General features: G+C 38.3%; 3 protein-coding genes across 8 annotated transcripts in view; 2 read left to right on the forward strand and 1 right to left on the reverse strand.

Moving 5' to 3' along the window:
- Nucleotides 1-3664: 3664 nt before the first annotated feature.
- On the forward strand, nucleotides 3665-13986 carry LOC308685502 (Fc receptor-like protein 5). Of its 6 annotated transcripts, none has more exons than XM_081357305.1 (11): nucleotides 3665-5318; nucleotides 5409-5435; nucleotides 6422-6769; nucleotides 7533-7820; nucleotides 8255-8524; nucleotides 9434-9730; nucleotides 11914-12015; nucleotides 12118-12142; nucleotides 12230-12299; nucleotides 13082-13150; nucleotides 13448-13986. In XM_081357305.1, the coding sequence occupies exons 1-11, from the start codon at nucleotides 5285-5287 to the stop codon at nucleotides 13502-13504; spliced, it is 1587 nt and encodes a 528-aa protein (XP_081213431.1). In that variant the 5' UTR covers nucleotides 3665-5284; the 3' UTR covers nucleotides 13505-13986. The 6 variants fall into 6 exon arrangements, with proteins under 6 accessions (XP_081213431.1, XP_081213434.1, XP_081213435.1 ...); XM_081357307.1 differs by having other exon boundaries at nucleotides 5182-5318; nucleotides 6378-6769; XM_081357308.1 differs by lacking the exon at nucleotides 13082-13150 and having other exon boundaries at nucleotides 4911-5318; nucleotides 13448-13980.
- Nucleotides 13887-24641, forward strand: syngr2b (synaptogyrin 2b). The gene is made up of 4 exons (XM_081357333.1): nucleotides 13887-14361; nucleotides 18439-18676; nucleotides 21296-21432; nucleotides 23049-24641. Exons 1-4 carry the CDS (start codon nucleotides 14257-14259, stop codon nucleotides 23292-23294), a joined length of 726 nt encoding a protein of 241 aa, XP_081213459.1. The 5' UTR covers nucleotides 13887-14256; the 3' UTR covers nucleotides 23295-24641.
- The window catches only part of tk1 (thymidine kinase 1, soluble), a 7350-nt gene continuing 6939 nt past the window's right edge, over nucleotides 24378-24788 (reverse strand). The window contains exon 8 of the mRNA XM_081357331.1: nucleotides 24378-24788. This exon is cut by the window's right edge and continues 398 nt beyond it. The gene's annotated coding sequence lies outside the window, so the exon portion shown is untranslated.

The raw sequence follows: 24788 nt of genomic DNA on the forward strand, positions 1-24788 counted from the left end.
TCTATAATTTGCTAGGTTATTTGGGTCTAATTGTGGTTTCTTAATGAGTGGTTTTATAACTGCCAATTTAAATGTTCTTGGAACATGACCTAAAGATAAAGACGAGTTAATAATATTGAGGAGAGGCTCTTCCACTACAGGTAACACTTCTTTCAATAGTTTAGTTGGTATGGGATCTAGTAAACATGTTGTTGTTTTAGAGGAAATGATAAATTTATTTAACCCGTTTTGTTCTATAGTTGTAAAGCACTGTAATTGTTCTTGCGGGGTGATAATCGAGGCTGAATTATAAGGCGCGATTGAAGATTGAACGTTTACAATTGTGGATCTGATGTTTTCTATTTTCTCAGTGAAAAAATTCATGAAATCATTACTACTAAACTGTAACGGAATATTTTGTTCAGGTGACGCTTGTTTATTTGTTAGTCTAGCCACGGTGTTAAATAAGAACCTAGGATTGTTTTGGTTATTTTCTATTAGTTTGCGGAGGTGCTCAGCCCTGGCCGCTTTTAGGGCCTTTTTATAGCGTGACGTACTGTCTTTCCAAGCGATTCTAAAAACCTCTAAATTAGTTTGTTTCCATTTACGCTCTAAATTACGGGTTTCTCTCTTTAGAACACGAGTAGTATTGTTGTACCATGGTGCTTTAATTTTCTCTCTGACCTTTTTTAGTCTCATAGGTGCAACAATATCCCATTTTCCAGAGAGAACGGTGCTCATAGTGCTGGTTAGTTCGTCTAGTTCATCTGTTTGTTTAGGTTCAGGCAGCAGCTGAGACAGATCCGATAAGCAATTTGAAAAATGATCTATGGTGGATGGAAGGATTGTTCTGCCTAATCGATAACGCGGCGCAGCATGATATATTACCGGGGTACGTAATATGCAAGTTACCATGTAATGGTCAGTTACATCATCACTTTGCGGAATGATATCTATATCGGTTGGATCGGTTCCATGTGATATAATTAAATCGAGTGTATGATTAAAACGATGAGTTGGTCCGGTAATGTTTTGCTTTACCCCAAAGGAGTTTAATAAGTCTATAAACGCAGCCCCTAACGTATCATTTTGATTATCTACGTGTATGTTAAAATCTCCAACAATTAATATTTTATCGACATTGACCAATAGATCTGAGAGAAAATTTGCAAATTCTTTTAGGAAATCAGCGTAAGGCCCTGGTGGTCTATATACGGTAGCCAAGGCTAGAGATAATAGGGATGTTTTTCTATCATCTAAGAGCGTAACATTTAGTACAAGTACTTCAAATGAAATAAACTTATAACCCGTTTTCTGAGTAACATTGAGAATATCTCTATAGATAGTTGCAATACCGCCGCCACGACCAATCAGACGGGGCTCGTGCTTATAGGAGTATCCTGCTGGAGTAGACTCATTTAGACCGAAATAATCATTTGGTTTAAGCCAGGTTTCAGTAAGGCAAAGTACATCTATGCTATTATCTGTGACTATTTCATTTACAATAACTGCCTTAGGTGTGAGTGATCTAATGTTTAAAAGACCTATCTTTAGAAATTGTTTTTGTTTACTAATAGCAACATTTTCTGTTTTAATAACAATTAGATTTTTCCTAGATCCTGCAGTAGATTAATTATTTGATCGCACTAAACGAGGAATAGACACAGTTTCTATGCAATGTTCTACACTACTATTTATATCAGTTAATTTGGTGCAGCAGAGACTATGATTTGGACTTTTGGTTACTAGTCAAAAGGTATTTAACATTTTGGAGATGTTATCCGACAGAAGATCTGCTCCGAATCTGCTTGGGTGTAAGCAGGGGCGTAAATTTAATCTAAATGTTGGGGGGGACAATAAACATAACATTCCTCACGAGCAATTTTTTGAAGGGGACACCAATAATATAGGCAAAATTGTACTTTCTTTGGATATGTGTGTACACAGAGGAAAGCCTTACTGCTATTATTAGTGTAGCTAGACCGTTCTATTATCCTTCTTCTCAAAGTTTCTCTCTGGTTCATTGAAAAAGCTGACTAAATTGACCAAAATATTCTTCATTGGTGTGCAAAATTGACAAAAAAAAATGATGGTTGATGATTAATTCAGGGATTTTATCGATAACGATAATTAGACAATATTTTGCTGAGTGTGTTATTGTGCTGGTAACTTGGCATGTTTAGGACTGCCGAAGACAGCCGACTCCTAAAGTTTTTGATATTCTTCATATTCTGTGTGGCGGTTCAGTTCACAGCAGTGACAGAAATCATTTTTCCAATAAGTTTCAATAGATTTTTACCTTCATTGGCATTTTTACCTTTATAAATGTATTTTTAAACCTAAATATATGCATGCATCATCTTTTGTGTCAATTTCATACATTAAATTAAATTATAATAATAAGTCACAATAGGGCTGTTACCAATCAAATTAAATAATATCAACAAAATCTTTGCAATGGAGAGGAAACACAAAAGTTGCATTTGAAATGGCATTTAGATTTTACACAGACATAAATAATGTTTTGTTTAAAACATAAAACGTTGAATATTGATATGTAAAATTATTTAAAACATGAAAAGATACTTTAAATGTGAAATTAAAACCGCCAGTAGGTGGCAGCAATTCATTGTTAATGAGTGAGTCATTGTGATTCAACTGATTCGTTCAAAAAGCTGATTCATAATTCAGTAAGGAAATACCTCAGTGTTTCTCAGAGACGCAAATACAGTGCTTTGGCTTAGTTTTCAACTATTTTCGTTGGCGAAATAGAGTTAAAACAGGCAATATGGTGTCTAAAAGTAAACTTTTCAATTATCAATTTATTAAATCACATTTATTATCATGTTAATATCTGGAGAAAAACTGCACTCTTTGTGTGATATTATATTAGATTAACTATAAATGATATAAACTGACTAAATCACACAGTGAAAGCGTGAAAATCTAAATGCGCACCCGCACTTGTCTAATCTACAAGACTACACAAGGTGTATGCGTACACTCTTTGGGTGGGTGTGTGAGGGAACGGTTTTAAACAATCTAGGTAACGTTTAACGCACAGACTGTATAAAACAAGGTTATAATCGCCAACATAGCGAGGCGGACTACATCGGTGACAAAAGTAAGTGATTGGTTATCATAACATTTTATGTCAATGATTTATTAATGACGCAGACGCAGCATATTCTGTATTAAAGAGAAAATAATCACTTCATCCGAGGTTTAAAGTAAATAAAATAGCCTTGACTTACTGGAGTTTATTGGAGTTGTTTGTGATGAGGTAAAAGGGGAGCGGGCAGTGGACCGAAGCACTGAGGCAAGGGAGGGGGGACTCAAAATTTTAAAACGTTTATTTGTATTTGCCCCGTTTGCATTTTTATTGTTTTACTACTTAAACAATTATTTTAAGTATATATCATTATATTATTTACAATACACATATTTTAATTATATTTTTAGGAGGGGACAACCCTCAGATAGGGGGGGTCCTGACCCCCCCGACCCCCCCGCGATTTCCGCCTATGGGTGTAAGCCATCAGCACGGTATAGCCTAGGACGCTCCCAAAACAGATTCCAATTATTTACAAAGAGCAGTTTCTGCTCATTGCACCATGACGTTAACCATTCATTTAGCGCGAATAATCTACTAAACTTGTCATGTCCTAGTCGGTACGTGGGAAGCGGTCCTGACACAATGATCGTTATATCAGGCGATGTGCTGCGTACCGTATCGATCAGATTCCTGAAGTCTTTCTTCAGAACTTCCGTCTGGCGCAGCCTGATGTCGTTCACTCCCGCGTGCAGGACCACAGTTCCGACGCGCTCGTTATCGTTCAGAATCTCGGGAACGCGAGCAGCGATTTCAGAAACACGAGCACCAGGAAAGCAGTGACTGTGCACCTTATTTTTACCTGATGTAGCATGGACGTGCCGAACAATGGAATCACCGATGATCAAAGCATCGCGTTCTGTTTCGCGAAGAGCGGAGAAGCGGTTTTGTGTGGATAACTCGAAAACCGGGAGGGTCGGAGAGGGTCTTGGTCTAGACCTGACTCGCGTCTTCCGCTGCGGAAATATCCAGGCTTCGTGGTGGCGTGTTGGAGCCGGAGTGAACGAGACCATGGCTGATCGCGACCTCGACGCTCGGGACCGATGCCGAGTAACGCACGGAGTAGACGAGGTCGGAGTCAGCCGGTTAGTAACATTAATCTCTGATTTGTGATTTTACATGAGACATGATACCTTTCAGTAAGTGGTTCTGTATCTTTCAACTTACCTTATGGTGTTATTCACGTTTATTCCGTGCTATTATTACTACTCTCGTAGTACACAGATGATAGGTTCACGTCACGTGTCGTTTAACCTGAGGCGGCGGCGTTACGGGAAAACCGCGCTAAAACGCCAAAACGTCATTTATTGTTTGAATTATAGAGAGCTTAGACTAGACTTTGTTTCATAATTAACTAATCTCAAAGTGTATTGCGCTTATTGGATGGGAGGAGCGCTATAAATATATGTTTATGATCGGATTTAACCTTAATTTACAACTTTACACCAGTAGGTTGTGCTGTTGGTACTTACTCGAGGTCATATACTAACTTTCCTAATATACAAAGTGTTGTCAATGCCAAGACTTCCTTGTTTGGTGTCTTCACTATTGATTTTGTTGGTGCATTCAGATGTAAAAAAAAAACTATTAGAACTAAATTCAACAGAATGTGTGTCATTGGGAAGAATGTGCTCCATACGACCCACGACATGATGAATGGTTTATAATGTTCCTGTCCTGAAAATGTTCATGTCATCTTTCCGAACTTACTAGTAGCTAACAGCAAAGCCTTTATAAAACCATTATGACTGACTGAAGTCAAAGTGACTGCTGAGCTGATCGTGGATCATATGAGGAATCTAAAGAGGCCGAGCTTCATGGCTTTAGGCCGTATTATTGCAATAACAATATGGACTACAAACCTTCAGTCTTTAGCATCAAAGAACAACTTGTATTTGCATTAATGCAGCATGATGGTGAATAATGATCATATTATGGGCAGTACATAGTTTATCTCAGATGTTCATGCAATGTGTTCTCCACAATCTTCCGTCGTTGCGGTGTGCTTTGGCATCTGCCCTATCTGTGCTCAACACATGTTTAGGGTGGATCCCATCAGCTCAGTTGAACTGAGACACGTCCTTCACCGTGTGTGTGTGTGTGTGTGTGTGTGTGTGTGTGTTCACTTGCTTTCACATGCTGCATTAATATAAAGATCATTCTCTGGTGTTTGGATCTGGATATTCAGCGAGGATGGAGTCGATGCATATCTTACTGATTCTCATAGGTGGAGGAAACTTGTGCATATCTGATGGATGTTTTCATGTGGTGTCTGTTGACGTCTCTTTTCATTTATGTATGTATATTTTTCCACCAGGTATTTCTGTCTTGTATCCAAGGACGGGTATGTGGCTTTCTTTTCCTGCCATTTTTATCTGGGGTTATATAGATAGTTATGGTTGTGTGTGTGTGTGTGTGTGTGTGTGTGTGTGTGTGTGTGTGTGTGTGTGTGTGTGTGTGTGTGTGTTTAATACCCCCTAAAAGTGCCAAGATCACGTGTTTAGATTCCCAAGAAATGCATGAACTGATAAAAATACAGTAGTCAACATTTGAAGTGGATAAAAACCTTTCATCAAGGCTATACATGAATATTGAACAATACCCGTTCTTGTCTTAGGACAACTTTGATGAACTTTTTAGATCCACTTCAAATGTTGACTACTGTATACCGGTATTGAATGCGATTCAAGTTGCTTTGGATAAAAGCATCTGCAAAATGCATCAATTTGAATGTGTTTGTTCACAGAGTTAATTATGAACTTCACTGCATTATTGCCTCAATTATGATCCACTAACCACAAACAAAAACAGCACTGAATGTCTTCATCTTCAGCTCTACATCTATTGCTTTATCATTTCAAACCCAACAAACTTGTCATCAAATGCAATGACATTCTGATATTTTTTAAGTGTTTTAAATAAGATGCACTGCAAAAAGCAGTGTCATAGTCAAAGTGTTGTCTCATTTTCCTTTACAGATAACATTCTTAAATCACACATATTTACCTGAGAAGCAAAATTACTTACGTGATTAAGTTTTGTTTTTGGAAAACTGTATAAAAATAATGTGACTTTATGATTAAAACAACTTAGCTATTTTAAAAGGAATGCAAGATTATTTTTATTACCTCATTGGTAGATGTTTTTTTTTTCTTGTTTTAGGCTTAATTTTGTATATATTTTTCAGAAAAAAAGCACTTGTTATCTTCAGTCATTTTGCTTCTTCTCCAGTAAATGCATCTTGACTTGAGAATGTTTTATTTGAGAATGAGAATATTTTGTACAGGAAACCAAGACAGAAACTGAGGAAGAGCATGTGTTTTTTGGCAGTGTGTGTGTGTGTGTGTTCTCGAGCTCTGGATGAGCACAAGCTTGATGAACCGGTTCTGACTGGTCCATCCCTTGCATCAGTTGAAACCTCAGTTGAAGGTTCAATTGTGGATTTCTACTGCGAGATTCCTGGGAAACCGTCATCGTTGCCTGTCCTATACGAGCTCTATGAAGAGTCAAACCTGGGGAAGGTGATCTCGGAGTACACCTCTCTGTCTGGAGAAATAGCCAATTTTCCTGTGCTTATCACCACACAACATGACGGTCGACTTGTCTGCAAGGCCAGCGGACACAATAACACAGAGATCCAGAGCTCGTTCAGTCAGGGCCTGGACCACAAAGTTATTGGTAACTTATGAACCCTTTAAAACTACTGTATTATATTTGATACACACCTCTAATGTAATATTTTCACACAATCTCCTCCAGTGCTTCTGTGTCTGCTCGAGAGTTTAGTCTCTTTTATCCAGTAAAAGTCTTTCAGTATAACTGTACAAACATCCAATCCACACTGATTTTTATGGGAGCTTGTTTCCGCCACAGAATAAAACATTTTAAAAGATAATTGCGACTTTTTATCTCACAATTGCGAGTTTACATCTTGCAATTCTGACTTTATAACATGCAATTGCGACATTATATCATGCAATTCTGACTTTAAATCTCCCAATTGCGTGTTATAAAGTCAGAATTGCGAGAAAAAAACTCGCAATTCTGAGATAAAAAGTCGTAATTACCTTTTTTATTTTTTATTCTGTGGCGGAAACAAGCCTCCATAGATTTTATCAAGTAAATGCAAGAATAACTTTGATATTGCTAGTAATATTTCAGAAGGACTGAAGCAGGTTTATTGATTATCAAACGTAATTTTTAGAAAAATCACGAGTATCAAATATGATCATCAGGCTATTTTATTTGTTCATCTCTTAATCATCATTGTATTGCATTGCATTATGCTTTAAAAATACAGATCATAAAACTAAGCTTACTAAGACACATTATGGGCAGATACTGATATTTATATGCATTTCATCAGAATTTCATTACTTTTTGTCCATATAAATATCAACATCTGCAGCAAATTGCAGTGCTTTTGTGGTTTGTTTCGCAGTTCCAGTGGAGGACGTGAGGATCATTGCTCATCCCGCCAGTAATAACCTGTGGGAAGGACAAACTTTGACCCTCCAGTGCAAAAAGGCCAAAGGAACGTACGTCTCCTACGAGTGGTTTCAGAACGAAAGGCCGGTTGAGACGCCGTACGACAGGACCAATGACACACTGATCATACACCGGCTCTCTGTGCAAAACACAGGCAGTTATATGTGTGTGGCATCAAACCGATTCAATGACACGACGACCTTCGACTCCAGCAGTGATGTCATATCTGTGCAGGTCAAAGGTACAATCATTATAATGGATATATTATACTTTATTATACTACCATTCAAAAGTTTGTTTTTAGAAAATAGTCTCACCAAAGCTGCATTTATTTGATCAAAAAATAGCCTACTGTAAAATTGTGATATATTATTTTCTATGTGAATATACAGTAAAGTGTAATTTATTCCTGTGATCAAAGCTGAATGTTCAGCATCATTACTCCAGTCTTCAGTGTCACATGACCCTTCAGAAATCACTCTAATATGAGGATCTGATGATCAAGAAACATTTATGATTATTATCAGTGTTGAAAACTGACACATTTTATTTTTCATGATTCTTTGATGAATGGAAAGTTCAAAAGAACAGATTTTATTTGAAATGGAATCTTTTGTAACATTATAAATGTCACTTTTTATCAATTTAATGGAGTAAAAATCTGTATTGTTGTAGAGTACGTGTCGAAGCCTGAGCTCTCGCTCGAGGTGAAGCTTGAAGACGCTGGTTTTAGAGCCATCATCACGTGCCGGTCTTTGAAAGGATCTCCGTCAATCACCTTCAGACTGTTGAACGACACCGACTTCATCACACCGGAAATTATCGACAGAACCAGCGCAATCTTCCGTGTGCCGGTCGAGCTGAACCGGATCATGGGTCGTGTGAGATGCAACGCCAGCAACGAGGGCAACTGGGTTCTGAGTGAACCAGTAAACCTGACCGTGGGTGTGTAGCTCACTTACAGGAGTCGTTCGCCTCAGAATTAAAATTTCCTCATTGATTTACTCTCCCCCTCGTCATCCAAGATGTCCATGTCTTTCTTTCTTCAGTGGAAAAGAAATGAAGGTTTTTGAGGAAAACACTCCAGGATGTTCCTCCATATAGTGTCTTCAATGGGGTCCAACGGGTCGAAGGTCCAGATGTGAGTTTCAGTGCAGCTTCAAAGTCTCGACACGATCCAGCCGAGGAATAAGAGTCTCATCTAGACAAACTTTTAAACTTTTATACTTTGAAACCACTAATGCTGGTCTTGCACTCGCTGTGATGCGCCACACATTACGTAATCAGGTTGAAAGGTCAAGCGTGATGTAGGTGTAAGAACAGACCCAGTGTTTACTAAGCAGACGTGCAAAGACGCCATTTACAAATAAATAAATAAATAAAAGGTAAAACAACGATGTCGGACGATTTTGAAGATGGAGGAGAAAATGAGATGAGTGTTTTTCGCTCTATTCTACATTTCTGAACCGGAACACGCGTGACCTTTCATCACAGCGAGAGCAAGACCAGCATTAGTGGTTAAAAAGTATATAAATGTTTATTTTGTTATAAAATGTCCACTGGTTTGTCTAGATGAGACTCTTATTCCTCGGCTGGATCGTGTCGAGACTTTGAAGCCGCACTGAAACTCACATCTGGACCTTCGACCCGTTGGACCCCATCGAAGACACTATATGGAGGAACAAAAACCTTCATTTCTTTTCCACTGAAGAAAGAAAGACATGGACATCTTGGATGACGTGGACGAGAGTAAATAAACTATCAGGACATTTTAATTCTGAAGTGAACGACTCCTTTACCCTTTGTCAGTGCTTCTCAGAACTGCATGTACAGATGTGTTTCTCTGACACACAGAGTCTGTCGGGGGCGCTGTAACGGTGACGCCCGTCACACACACCGGATGGGACTTCCAGGTGGTCGGTCTGGTTCTGCACTGTAAGGTGGAGCGAGGAACGTTCCCAGTTTACCGCTGGTTTCTGAACAGCACCCGGCTGGAGGGCCGAGGAGACTTCTACGCGGTGTTCTCCGACGACTCGGCTCTGTCTCTGTCTGTGGGTCCAGACAGCGCCGGGGTTTACCACTGCGAAGCTTCGGACAGCTTCGACAACAGAACCAGCATCCGCAGCGCCAGGACGCTGATCAGTGAAGAGCGTATGAAGACACATATTACACTCAGCTTTATATCAGTTTATTATCAGGCTAAATTAAAGTCTTCCGTGGTGAAAATGAAGCCTCTCGCCAAATAAACACATGTACATGTATATACACACACACACACACACACACACACAATTATATATCTATATATATACAGAGCCGGTTCTAGACATTAGGAGGCCCTAGGCAAAATTCATGTTGGAGGCCCCCCACCCCCAATAAAAAAAACACTTGAAACAAATATGATTCCTAACCTTTTTATTTATACAACATTTAATTTTAAAAGCAGTATATTTTTACTTACACAGTACATAAGTTTGGACACATTACTATTTTTAATGTTTTTGAAAGAAGTCTCTTATGCTCATCAAGCCTGGATTTATTTGATAAAAAAAAAACAGAAAAATAATAAAGTGAAATATTATTAAAATTTAAAATAATGGTTTTCTATTTTACTATACTTTATATTTCTGTGATGCAAAGCTGAATTTAGTGCCACGTGATCATTCTGATTTATTATCAAATGTTAGAAATGGTGCTTAATATTTATTTTATAACCTGTGATACTTTTTTTCAGGATTTTTGATTATTAAAGAGTTGTTTTAAAAAAGTCTTCACTATCACTTTTTATATATTTAACACATATATATTTTTTTCTGTATTTTTGATCAAATAAATGCAGGCTTGTAGAGCATAATAATAAACTTCTTTCAAAAACATTAAAAATAGTAATGGGTCCAGACTTTTACCGGTACTGTACATATTAATCAAACTTTATCTACGGTAATCTCTTTTTTGTTTAATGAAGATGTTATTGTTGTTGTTGTTATTTTGCTGTTTTATTCAATTTATTCACAGTTCCAGAATCCCACTTCAGTAGATGAGCATAAGTGCTTTTATATTGCATTGCTACCTTAAATATGCTATACACAAATCAAGTGGAAGAGAAAGACACGATCGCTATACTGAGCAGAAAAAAATATATAAAGTGAAATTATTGGCGTAATGTCAGGAATCTAATCATCAGCAGAATTTAGAAGATAGACCCATAGATATGAGATCCTTTAGACTATTTGAAACATTTAAAAATGTTGTAGTGTGTTGGCTTTTTAACTTAGAATACAGACGTCTTGTCTTTTAATTTTGTAGCTTTTTTACTAGTCAGCTCCCGACGCGATGTTATTCATTGTACGCGCAAATTCAAAGCGTCGCGTCTGGGCACGTTAATGACGCTCGCGCTCTTTTAAACTCGTAATAAAGCGGTGAATGATTTTTCCAGAAATGACGCTGATCTACAGTACAAGTTTATATTTAGAATACATTGCAATCACTCCAAAATAGATGACGACAACTCTCACACCTGCATTATGAGCTGTGCTTCTTTGTGTGCTTATTAGGCTTTAGCCTCGCAGCATCTGATGGATGCGTTCGTTACACATACTTTCAGAAGCCGGCACACATTAATTGGTTTAACTGCAGTAATGTAACAGTCTATGGTTAAGATAAACATCGTCACTATTTATAGTGAATTAATAAATATTGAAATAAATTGTAGATAGGACATTTGTACTTTTTTTTTTTTTTTTTTTGTCCCTCTGTCTGGGCCCCATCCCGCCAATCGGGCCCTAGGCACGTGCCTAGTTTGCCTTTGCGTTAATCCGGCTCTGTATATATACATATGCGATTAATCACTATTAATCGATTTGACCACACTAAAACATTACATTCGTTCAGGACATTACAAAGAATAAAGTGACATCATTTGAATTTTGACAAAAATGAAAAAATCTAAATCAAAAATATATATTTTTAATACATTTTCCTTTATGATATACTCATTTAAAATAACATTTAATTTAATTGATCTTAAATTAGTGATTTTTTATTTTTTTACAAATATTTAGAAAGAATAAGGTTATAAAATGATTATGAAATAACTGTAACGTGGCACGTTGAGTGAAGGTTCTCTCAAAGTTATGAACAAACGTTCTTCTAGTAACATTTTTAGAACGTTCGTTCAACGCTATCTGGTCTCTAATAATGTTCTCAAAACAATGCAAAAAAAATCATTCATGCAACATTTTTTAAATGTTTCTAGTGTCAGAGAACATTTAAACGTGACGTTTCGACTCAATGGAATGCTTGCTTTATTCTGATATGTTCCTGTTGCTGTGCAGTGCTGAACGGCGTCTCTCCGGCGGCGGTGCTGGTGGTTCTGGGCTGTTTCGCTCTGCTGAATGTGGCGGTGATGGTTTGCTGTGTTTCTGGAGTCGTGCTGCGTGAGTTTAGCATGTCACTCGTTATTTAACTGTTTAAATACAAGGATATATTCTTTGAATGAATCAAATGATGATTATTAATTATATAATTTGTCTCCTCAGGAAGAAGATATTCAGGAAAATACTTGTGAGTTTTCTTTTCTTTTTTAATTGAACAAATTCACAAATCTAGCATTACATCCAGCTGAGCTTTTGTGTGTGTTTTTTATGACAGACTCGATGAACAACGCAGGAAAATGGAGATCGCTGTTAAACATGAAGACGAAGAGGAGGAGGATTATCCAGTGAGGATGGATGCTTTTACCACTGCTTCTGTTTTAGTTCATAAAAAGACAATTATCAGATTTGTTTGTATATTTATAATCTCTAGGGCTGTGAAACGATTAATCACGATTAATGGCATCCAAAATAAAAGTTTGTGTTTACATAATATGTGTGTGTACTGTGTATGATTATTTTGTATATATTAATACACACACACATGCATATATATATATATATATATTTATTTATTTATTTTATATATAATTTTTTTTCTTAAACATGCATGTATGTGTATTTATATATACAAAATAATTATACACAGTACACACACACATATATTACGTAAACACAAACTTTTATTTTGGATGCGATTAATCGTTTCACTGAGTTAGTCGCAATGCATTCTGGGTGGGTTAGCATGATCCATGAAGGAAACAGAATGGGCATAATTTGCGTTCTTATCTTTGTAGCCTTTATAATACTGTCTTGATAGGAAGCTCACTTGGTAAAAGAGAGAGTGTGTGTGTGTGTGTGTGTGTGTGTGTGTGTGTGTGTGTGTGTGTGTGTGTGTGTGTGTGTGTGTGTGTGTGTGTGTGTGTGTGTGTGTGTGTGTGTGTGTGTGTGTGTGTGTGTGTGTGTGTGTGTGTGTGTGTGTGTGTGTGTGTGTGTGTGTGTGTGTGTGTGTGTGTGTGTGTGTGTGTGTGTGTGTGTGTGTGTGTGTGTGTGTGTGTGTGTGTGTGTGTGTGTGTGTGTGTGTGTGTGTGTGTGTGTGTGTGTGTGTGTGTGTGTGTGTGTTCTTTAGTTTAAGGAGATGTTGGAGGGTTATGAGGAAGACGTCGTCCTCGCTGACAGAATAAGTGATTCTGCTGAGGTATTATTTATTATTTTTAATTGAATCACAGTTTCTGAATCGGAAGCAGAATCTCAAATCAAATGTAGTTTCATTAAAATCCCAGCTAACGAAAATATGTTCTAAGAATATTGTTCTATCTCTGAACAGTTTTTCAAATGTTTCTTCTTGGTTCTGTGAACGTTAACGGAACATTCCATTTTATCATTCTTCAAACATTATTGAAACGTTACTTTTGAATGAACGTTCTGAAATAAGTAACATTCTAAGAACGTTCTCCTTCGACTAAGATTGTGCTCGTTTTGTTCTGTTTGACAGGATGAAGATGAATCTGTGGATGAAACTCTCCTGTATGAAGACGCTGTCTCAAAATAATTCTACAGACATTCCTGAAGAGTTTAATTTCATGGAGTTTAATCCGTTAAGCCTGACTGTTTGGTTTCCCACAGACACAAGCGTATCTTCACTGATTTGTCACATACTATTCTGTTCAGACAAAGGTTTATTCAAAGCGAGACAATGGACAAGCACTCATGGGTCGACATGACTGACCAATCAGAAGCGAAGACCAGCCAACAATGCGTCTACTGTCAGATTAAACGAGTCTGTGTGGGTTTGTGGAGGGAAGATCACAAATAAATAAAAAATGTATGTTTTGATAAACCCAACAATGTTCATTTTAATAACACATTAAAAAACAGATGATTTGTAGCCCATGTACTGGATCACTTTTATTTGTGTGTGTGTGTGTGTGTTTGTGATTGTAAGGAGCAGTGAACATCACCATTGTGTGTTAATATCCTAATCAACTGTTTATTATTAAACATTAAACTAACGTAATGATTAGTGATAACTTTAACCTTATTGGTTTTTCACTCTGTGCAGCATCGTCGAGAAGTTCGAATCATTTTGGCGAATCGGTTCTTTTGAACGGTTTGTTTTTTGTTAATGAACCGCTCATTGCGTTCATCTGAATCATCAAAAAGAGCCGGTTCTAAAGAACGACTCATTCGCGAGTCTGACACCAGTGTCTGAGGAAGCAGCTGCACCGGTGGTGTGTGTGTCAGTGTTGTGTTTTCAGCTGTCGCACGCGCGCGCGCGTGTGTGAGTGTGTGTTTGTTTCACCGATGGAGTCGAAGAGTGTGGCGTACGGAGCCTCTCTCGCAGGAGCGGGATTCGATCTCATCAAATTCATCAAACAGCCTCAAACTATCATACGACTCCTCAGCTGGGTGAGTGACATGCGTCACCTTCAACTCATAGCGATCAATCAGGCATGAAAACTCCTCACCTTTCGGCGAAATTCGCCGTTTTAAAACCTAAAAGGGTCACCTACGTGATTTGTGCAGATCCGATGAGAAAATATTGAATGGGAATGGGGGTGGGGGTGGGGGGGGGGTCGAGGTCGAGGCCAGCATTTATCCCCTATAAAGTTACCATAAACTTCGCAGCTTTAAAAAACAATCATCATTCCTAATGCCGAAACATGACAGCCAATACGAGTCAGAGTAACGGGCAGAAATGTTTTCAAAGTCTTTTACACCGCGAGTCTGACAACTGGACACACTGCCGAACATAGAACCGCACGTCGGAAAGCAAGCCTGAGGTAAGTTAGCTTACAATGTTAACTGTCCTGTCAGATACAGACAGCGATGTTGCCAATGTCATTATTTTTACATTTTGACATAGAAGTGGGCGAGATAATATCGCGAGCGGGCGCGGGCGCCGTGAGCGCTGAGCGAGCAGGAAACAAGTAACAGTTAGTGCAGTGTTATTCATTGCGCGGCTCGCGAGCCTCAAGTGGCTCGCCAAGCTTTAATTTGTGGCTCGCATGGCGGTAAATAATACGGTGATATGATAATGCATTCACTAGAGATATTTCATAAAAACATTAATAACAAGTAGGGCTTTAACATTACCCGTTAAAAACTCACAGTGTCAGCTCTATTACAAATAATTTCGATTGGATTGAAAGGGGTGGTTTATCGAGAGAACGTGAAAAAACTTGATCGATTGAAAACCGAAACTGAAAGGACGACGTATGACGAGCTGAACGAGCTGTTCTCGTGATGAATAAAGTGTCATATAAATGAGTATCCTTTCATTCTATAATTCTCCTTTCACTCAGCATCTGTGAAGTGAAGCAGGACAGTCCTTGTTTCAGATTATCATACAGACGACTGGTTTGGGGCATTTTTAATGCGTGATAAATAGTAGTAGTAAATAGTTTTTTTTCTCTGACACCCGATGAAATGAGTAGATCAGCGGCCCATTGGTTCTTTTCTTGATTAAGTTAGTATAGAAATTAGTACAAAACTAATTATGAAAGTTTCCTTTATTTTTCAGTGCATTTGTTTTACAATATATGGCTATTACTATCATGGGATTAATATTATAACTATTATTGTAGTAGTAATGTAGACAGACACTGTAACTAAAAGAGTTTTGAATTTTTCTTTGTTTAATTTGCACCAGATTGATGAATTTAACATTTAAAAAGCACAAAATTTTCTTACGGGGGAGCATGCCCCCGAACCCCCCTAGAGTGGCAGAGGTCCACTCATCACAGTGATCCAAAAATCCTGTGAGAAACACTGGTAGCCTAATACTATGTCAATGCAGCTTACATGTTTTTTGGGGGGGTGTTCATCACTGTGGAGTATAGTTCAATTCTATTAATAAATGACAAATTTGTAATAATTTCATCTGTTCGTGTTAACTGTCACGCGTTACTCACTCATTACATTTATTTGGGGGGGGGGGGGGGGGCTGGGTATGCCGCCTTCTCACCTTTTTTACCCCTGACCTGTTTTCATGCCTGATCAATAATCTGGGTGTATAAATCATTGAGTCTTTCGAGAGTTTGCAGCACTTTTTTTACTGCTTTAATGGTGTTTAACTTACACTATTTTTTTATTGCAAGTTTTAATAGTATAAAAGTATAATAGTGCTACTTAGTACTGGAAGAGCTTATTGGCCCTATAATAGCTGCTTTTGAAGCCGTTTCACTATTGATGAACTATGCACATGTCGAAATGAACTGAATCAACATTGAATGTGAATCCCAGTTAACAAAAATGTTTCCCATTAAGTTATGGTGATGTTATTTATGAAGCTTCTCTAAAAACTTCCAGTTTTTTTTTATGTTTTGAGAACAAAACATTGTATCATTCTTCAGACATTATGGGAATGTTACATTTGAATGTTCCTTGAACGTTCTAAAACAAGTTATAAAACGACATTAAACATTAAAACATTAACATTAAAAAAAAAAATTAAGCCCCAAAAGTGCATCCATCCATCATAACAGTAATGCATACGACTTCAGGGGTTAATAAAGGCCTTCTGAAGTGAAACTTTATAAACTATAATCACTGGCTTCTTTTATGATGGATGGATGCACTTTTTTTTGGGGCTTCAAAAATCTCATGCAACATTCACTCCCTTTATAAAGCTGGGAATCTGTTTAATATAACTCTGATTGTGTTTGGCTGAAAGAAGGAAGTCATGTACATCTATGATGGCTTAACGTTGATTAAATTATAGGATAATTCTCATTTTTGGGTGAATTAACCCTTTAACTGCCTTAATTGTGCCGTTCAGGAACATGATCAACTTTCCAGCGAAGGGACTTTCCATAGACGCTGTGAAATGAGAGCAAAGAGTCAGTAAGAGCTGATTCATATCTCGTCCTGTGTGTGTGTGTGTGTGTGTGTGTGTGTGACTGCATCAGATGACCTTGTCAACCATGTCTTGATTTACTCAGTGTAATTTGTTTACTAGCGTCACACATTTGCACACCAGCAGTGTGACTGAGTCGGACTCTCTCTGGTCGCATGAACGTTCAGGTCAGTAGTGAGTGAGTTGTGGTGGTGTGTATCGTGTGATAGCACACACCAGTACAGAATGTCCCCCGTCCCAGCGCTGACATGTAAACACAGCAGATGGCAGGTAACACGAGAAGTGGTGACGTTGTGTTTCTGCACTGCAGGGATTATAAAGTTTGGTTTGAGTCTCGTCTGTGGCTTTCATGATCCTGATCTCTCGTGTGACACATTTGCATCGACTGCGACCTGCTTTCTTTCAACTACTCTCATTACTGTGTTTGAGTACATTTTCAGTTTTTTTTTTCAGTATAATTAAATTGTGGTGCTTTTACTTGAATTTAATCAAATAAACTATTCAAATTCAGTACATTTATTTTTCACCAAAAGCACAAAGAAGACTTCAGGCATTGACAGACAGGTCTGACTCGTTTCAAATACCAATCAAAACTTCCAGTTCAGTTTGTGGGTGGGGTGATAATGGGTTAAGCCAAGCTTAATAATAGTGTGTTAACCCCGGATTAGTTATATTACAGTAGTCAACATTTGAAGTGGATCAAAAAAGTTCATCAAAGTTGTCCTGAGACAAGAACGGGTATTGTTCAAAATTCATGTATAACTTTGATGAAAAGGTTTTGATCCTCTTCAAATGTTGACTACTGTATTTATATTCTAATAATATAATGGGTTATCAGTGATTTTGGTGAGGTTTGAACAACAACAACATACAAACAAACAATGACAGTAATAATCTCAGGTACTGATTATGTGCTTTATTTAATGTTAAGAGTGTCTATTCTGAGTTTGAATGTCATTTATAGCCGTACTGAAGGTGACAATTCACCCCAAACCTTGAAATTAAACAATGTATTTTTAATAATGTTAAAATTGTGTAATATTTATGAACTTGATTATGTACTAATCTATTTGGTTGCGAGTGCAGTGCGCTTGCAGAGAGACTCCGCCCACACTCTCTTCTGATTGGCTGTGATTTTAGATTGATTTGGTTGCGAGTGCAGTGCGCTTGCAGAGAGACTCCGCCCACACTCTCTTCTGATTGGCTGTGATTTTAGATTGATTTGGTTGCGAGTGCAGTGCGCTTGCAGAGAGACTCCGCCCACACTCTCTTCTGATTGGCTGTGATTTTAGATTGATTTGGTTGCGAGTGCAGTGCGCTTGCAGAGAGACTCCGCCCACACTCTCTTCTGATTGGCTGTGATTTTAGATTGATTTGGTTGCGAGTGCAGTGCGCTTGCAGAGAGACTCCGCCCACACTCTCTTCTGATTGGTTGTGATTTTAGATTGATTTTTTTCGGGGACAAATTGCTTATCTCAACATGTCTGCTCAGGACACAGTGTCACATTAAAAAAAGACAGAAATAACATTTATATAACTTAATGGGAAAATATATTTTAGTTAGTTTTGCTTTTATTTCTGCATTGTGGTTTGATCTCAGATGCAGGTTTCACTTCTCTTCATGTCAGGTGTTTTCCATTGTGGTGTTTGCCTCCATAACCGCTGAGGGTTACGTGAACAGCTCGAATGAAGGCGTCGTGAAGTGTGTCTTCAACAGGAACGACGGAGTGTGTCGTTACGGTGTGGGAATCGGCGTCATCGCATTCCTGGCGTGTATAGCCTTCCTATTGGCCGATGCGCTCCTGCCTTCGATGAGCAGCGCTCAGGAGCGCAAGTACGTCGTGCTGGCAGATCTGGGCTTCTCAGGTGAGACCGACTTCTGGGTTTCAGTTTCACTTCCATAAACTCTCCTGTAGTGTCTCTCCTTCCCTGCTCCTCTGTACTGATAAAACATGGACAGAATGATTCCAGTTCGCATTGATACGCGGAAGCGACAAACAATTCTGTATTATTTGGTCAATTTGTAAAGAAAGGCACACGCCTGCACACATACATATTCAAACACTCATATCTATAGACTAAAACACGTGATACGCATGTGCGCCGTCAGCGTTTACACAGATTCACGTTTTTGAAGTTTACACGGAGATGATCACATTTTTCACATTTTTCAACGCTTGTACATTGGATCCTGTGTCAGGGTTTGTGTTCTCGAGCTCCGAACACTGCTGTCGTGAACGGCCAGAACACATTAAAAGTTAATAACTCATGATCTTTACAACGGAAGTGAATCAATCAAAACTCACTTTATCTGGACAATATCTTTATTCTAGATCTGCTGTAAAGCTGAAACAATCTCTGTTACTGTACTCTCCTGTTATCACTGTAAAGCTGCTGTGAAACATCTATATTGTTAAAGCGCTGTATAAATGAAGGAGACTCGACTTGACTCCATGTCTCGGCCGCTGTTTTCATCCAAAGTTGGGAATTTTTAAAAACTTTTAATGATCTGTACTTTATTGATTTTCTTATTTGCAAACAATACAAGAAATTATATAAAGAATCATGTACTTGACATATAACCAAACCACTAAATCAAACACGTACATAAAACAATACAGTTAATAAATAAATTGTAACAATATAAATAATAAGTGAATACATAAATAAATAAAATAGTATGAAGTAAAAAACAAAACAACAACAACAAAGAAGATTCTTTCTTTTCAGGGGAATGACTTCAGAGATATGATGCCAGAAATATTAGACTTTATTAACAAACAAAGCCGAGCGCCTCCTCTGCAGAAAGTGTCCAGCTTATACATATATACACACACATCCCTGTCCCGAAGATGGTAATACATTCTATAGATTATTTTTGGGTGAGAGTTTGTACCATGTGACTTTGCTGAAATAGCATTCTCTGCTGTGTCACATTCCTGCTCTCAGGCTTCCAGAGTCAAACCAAAGACACACACCGACAGGAAAGGAGATAATAGTGTACAAATGTATAGTTAAATGACCTATTATCTGAATAATAAAATCTTCAACAGAAGTAAAAAAAAGGTTGGGAATTTAACGTGTGTAAAATTGGAATATCGCATAAAACATCTGTGAATAAAGCAGCGTTTCCATCCCATGAGTTCAAGAGAACAAAATCTGCACTTTATTGGAAAACTGGTGCAAAAATGTACGTTTCTTCAATCGTGCCGTTTTTCCCTCCATCATAAACGAGTGTGTCTCGAGCGTCAGACGAAACTCAGTAAACGCTGTCGTGTTCTCTGGCGTTCGGATGCTGGTGAGACGCTTCTGGAGGGAATTAATCACTCTGATCACACACTTCACAAACACCAAACCAACATTAGAGACGCTGCGACGCCATTGGTCGGCTGGTTACCCCAGTTATCCAATCACAGCCGGCGCTGAGACAGTCACATGAGGTTTGAGGGATTCATTCAGTTTCCGTCGTAGTTTATGTGCTTGTCTTCTTATCAGATAAAATTATAATCATGCGTTTTTTATGCACATCTTGCATTTTTTGAATGCAGTGTCCCCTAATGTGCACACAGTGGGAGGACGGAAACACCGCGAGTGAAGCCCTCAGGAGGATTTCTGTGTCAGTGAACAGCGTTTGCATGTTTCTTCTGCGGCGGATCCGTTCGTCTGTTCCGCTTGTGTTTTCCTCTCGACCTGTTCTTGTAGCATCATCAGATTTTGATGAACTGCCTCTAAACGTTCTGTACAAGTGAAACACGCTGTGGTTGTTTCTACATCGGCCTCTTCCTGTGTGAGTGCGTGGGGTGTCAAAAAATGTGTTTAAAAAATGTATACCAGGGTTATTACGTTTATCTAAAACAAACCATTAAAAACATTTTTGTTAGTAAAAGTCCTCCTTTTCACACACACACACACACACACACACACACACACACAATAAGCTGTCGTTCTGTGGTTGAGCACAGACGAGCACTGAACACTATTGACCAGAACATGTCACCGCTGTCTTATAAACACCTCAGGAACTGTGGACACTTGTGGAGAAGTTCAACATGATGATGAGATGATCAGTGTAACTCCACAACAACTACAGAAATGTCTCCACTAACATTCAGAAGCTCTTCCTGAGTCTCTCCGTAAGGCTGCACTCGCTACTGGTGATTCTGGGATTCTGGATGAGGGAGATTGGCCTGTTCTGTTATTGCCGGAGTTTCTGAAGCTCCTGTGAAGACTCCGCCCTCTTCTGAACGGAGGCGGAGCTAAAGCTCATTTACATTTAAAGGGACACACACAAAAATGGCGCGTTTTTGCTCACACCCAAAAAGGGGCAAATTTGACAAGCCGTAATAAAAGATCTGGTATTTTGAGCTGAAATTTCACAGACACATTCTGGAGACACCAGAGATTTATATTACATCTGGTGTAATATGTCAGCTTTAAGGATGTATAGACAGTGAATGCGACTGAAACATCACTTCCTCTGATCAGGTTCCTGGACTTTCCTGTGGTTTGTGTGTTTCTGTCTCACGGCCGATCAGTGGACGAAGACCCTCAACACCACCGGCATCCCGACAGACGCTGTCCACGCCGTCATCGCCTTCTCCTTCTTCTCCATCGCATCCTGGGTGAGTGTGTGTGTGTGTGTGTGTACTTGTACAACTATCTTTATGAGGACCAGTTTGAGTTTTAGCCCATTGGAGTGAGGACATGTTGGCCGGTCCTCACTCTCTGAGAGCCTTTAAAGTGTTTGAGGGTCAAGACTGTTTTAGGGATAAGGTTATAATGAGGTCAAGGGTCAGGTTAGGGTCAGGGGTCGGGTTAGGCACTCAGTTGTGATGGGTAAGGTTACGGGAAGCGGCTAGAGATTGCATTGTGTCAATGAATGTCCTCATAACGATAGATGTACTAGAATGTGTGTGTGTGTGTGTGTGTGTGTGTTGTTCTGGTGTGTGTGTGTGATCCAGTCGTCTGAATGAACTGAGGATGAATGAGGAAATCAAGTAACGAGAAACCTTGACCTCTGGTGCTCTTCATTTGTTGTCTTCATTTTAATTTTTTAATTTTTTTATTTCAATGAAATGTACTATATTTTATTTTGATAATGTTTTTATTTGATATTTTGTATTTTTGGGGGGTTTTATGATACTACATTATATATACACTGTATTTATAATCCATTTATTCTCTTTTTGAGCATAGACCTGAAAATGTAATGTCCATCTTAAACTGGTAAATCTTGAATGCTTTAGAGCGACTGACTGAAGTTTGATCTCTTTTTAAAGACGACACTTGGCAGATTATTGCTGAAGTGAAGAAAGTTTAAAAATGTGAACTTAAAAAAAACGATTTTCAATTTTTATATGAAATCTACATTTCCAAAAACACGTTTTACTCTAAAACTGCAAGAAAATCAAAGCCATAAATCTAAACAAGTTGTGTTCCAAATTTTAACCTGATACCTCCAGAAATGAGCGTTCAGTGAGAGTGTGTTCGGCTGCAGTACCAAACGCTTCCACTAGAGGAACTCGTCTCATTCATTTCTGACCGCGAGGAGCTCAAGTGTGACTATTGTTTCAGGACCATTAAACCTGTTCAGATCATGTTCAAGATTTTTTTGTGTGTTCTCGTAGCAAGTGCCAAAACCGATGGAAGCTTGTTTCCGCCACAGAATAAAACATTTTAAAAGATAATTGCGACTTTTTATCTCACAATTGCTAGTTTACATTTCGCAGTTCTGACTTTATTTTTCGCAATTGCGACTTTATATCTCACAATTCTGACTTTATAACACATAATTGCGACTTTATATCATGTAATTCTGAGATAAAAAGTCATAATTGTGAGATTAAAAAGTCGCAATTACCTTTTTTATTTTTCACTCTGTGGCGGAAACAAGCTTCCATAAAAACCTTTACCAAGTTTCGTACCATTGAAATTTTCAGTCAAAAATTACCGAAGAGCACCAGAGGGTTAAAAACAAAACAAATAAAAAAATGCATAAATGCACAATTATAATTCATGTTGTTTCTTGTTTGGGTCCAACAAATCTATTAAATACTCCTATAAATGTTTTTATTTTATTTAATATTTTCTTAATTTTTGATTTATTATTCATGTCTATGATTTTTTTTTTTGAATAAACGTTTTTGTTTGTTTTTGTTTTAATGACGGAAGAGGGTTAAACGTTCATGAAATCCCACTTGCCGCTGTTGATTGACAGTCGAATCTCTCGTCTTCTCAGGGAGCGTTGACTTACTTCGCTCTGGTGAGGTTTCGTCAGGGCGTTGGAGACGTGAGCCAGAGTTACGCCGGTCCGCCCACTGACTTCACTTCCCCTTATGCTCCGGCCACTGACATCACTTCCCCTTATGCTCCGGCCACTTACCCGTCCTTCCAGAACACCGGGCCAGACGTTTACCAGCAGCCGCCATTCACCCCGAACCCCGACCCGTCCGACCAGAACCGGTACCAGCCGCCCGTCTACTGACAAGCCCCGCCCACAGGCCAACGAAACACGACACCCGGGTCACGTGACGCCGCAGATGTGGGAGGAGCCTCGGCTGGCGGCCAATAGGAGTCTGACTGTGCTTTTACAACATGGCCATAAATATGTATATAGTGTTTTCTTCTGTAGACGAGTTGAGATTTGCACTGATGAGCTGGAATAAAGTGAAGCCGATCTGTCGCTCACACTCCTGGAATCACAGCAGTGTTTTTGTGTTTTGTTAATGAGTGGGAATGTGGCGGAACAGAAAGAGCTTTTTATCAGTGCGTGAAGAGCTGTTACATCAGAACATGTGATTCACTGGAGACGGAGGGAAGCGGTTGTTAAAGCCTGTAAATTCACGCGAGATGCTTTTGTTTGCTTCCAGATCTGATTCAGTGTGAGAAACTGATTCTCTGGGTTCGTGTGTCTGGATCCTCAGAAACACACTGTGATGCTGGTTTTATCTGTTCGGACTGGGTTTCTGCTGGTCTGGTTCTCCTGTGGAAGTTTGTTTCTGCCATGGAATAAAAAAATCTCACATTTCTGACTTTTTTTCTCAGAATTACGAGTTATAAAATCCAAGATATACTCTAGTGTTCAAAAGTTTGGGGTCAGTGAGTCTCTTCTGCTAAAAATACAGTAAAAAGTCAAATATTATGTAAATCATCTGTTTCCCATTTGTATATATAGTAAAGTGTAATTTATTCCTGTGATCAAAGCTGAATGTTCAGCATCATTACTCCAGTCTTCAGTGTCACATGATCCTTCAGAAATCACTCTAATATGATGATCTGATGATCAAGAAACATTTATGATCATTAATATTATTTTTGTGGAAACAGTGATGCATTTTTTTTAAGATTCTTTGATGAATAGAAAGTTCAAAAGAACTTTTGTAACATCTTTATAATGTCTTTATGGTCACTTTTGATCAATTTAATGCATCCTAGAAAATCTTTTCCTAACCTATCCTTTAATAAAATTATCAATTTCTTTAAAAAAGAAAATCAATAATCAAACTTTAGTATACATAACCATTTCTCAGTTCAGAGATATTAAAATTGAGCTAATTAGTTTTATGCCGTAACAGAAACAAGCTTCTATAATATACAGTAACATTGACATTTTAATACATCAGTATTGTTTTTAATTTCAATTTTGTTTTGTGGTTTGCATGCAGTTCACATTTTCAATGCTTAAAGGTTTTAGCATTTACATGTTGTATATTTCCAGGCTACAGGTCTGCTTTCTCTGAATAACCAGATTATATTTATTTCTATTGCACCTAAAAACAAACAGAAACACTGGTGTGTATTTCTAAATTAAAACAACCGAGTCTTTGAGAAATGTCATTTTTATAAACGTGCATCTGTTGAATTAAAACAAACTTCTCATGTAATTCCTAGTGAGCAGAAATTGTTTAATGTGAAAAAACAAACACAATTTTAATCTCAATAAAACATCACTTCCATGGCAGTGTTTCAGGATGTCAGC

This window comes from Scardinius erythrophthalmus (assembly GCF_964197995.2).
Source record: "Scardinius erythrophthalmus genome assembly, chromosome: 25".
NCBI classification, from domain to species: domain Eukaryota; kingdom Metazoa; phylum Chordata; class Actinopteri; order Cypriniformes; family Leuciscidae; genus Scardinius; species Scardinius erythrophthalmus.

Excerpts from the sequence above, each read along its gene's own strand:
- LOC308685502 (XM_081357304.1), top strand. The coding sequence starts at position 5,285 with ATGGAGTCGATGCATATCTTACTGATTCTCATAGGTGGAGGAAACTTG. Across the intron at positions 12,300-13,081 it reads AAGAGGAGGAGGATTATCCA|TTTAAGGAGATGTTGGAGGG; the intron begins GTGAGGATGGAT and ends TGTGTTCTTTAG. Across the intron at positions 13,151-13,447 it reads GAATAAGTGATTCTGCTGAG|GATGAAGATGAATCTGTGGA; the intron begins GTATTATTTATT and ends TCTGTTTGACAG.
- syngr2b (XM_081357333.1), top strand. The coding sequence starts at position 14,257 with ATGGAGTCGAAGAGTGTGGCGTACGGAGCCTCTCTCGCAGGAGCGGGA. Across the intron at positions 14,362-18,438 it reads TCATACGACTCCTCAGCTGG|GTGTTTTCCATTGTGGTGTT; the intron begins GTGAGTGACATG and ends TCTTCATGTCAG. Across the intron at positions 21,433-23,048 it reads TCTTCTCCATCGCATCCTGG|GGAGCGTTGACTTACTTCGC; the intron begins GTGAGTGTGTGT and ends TCGTCTTCTCAG.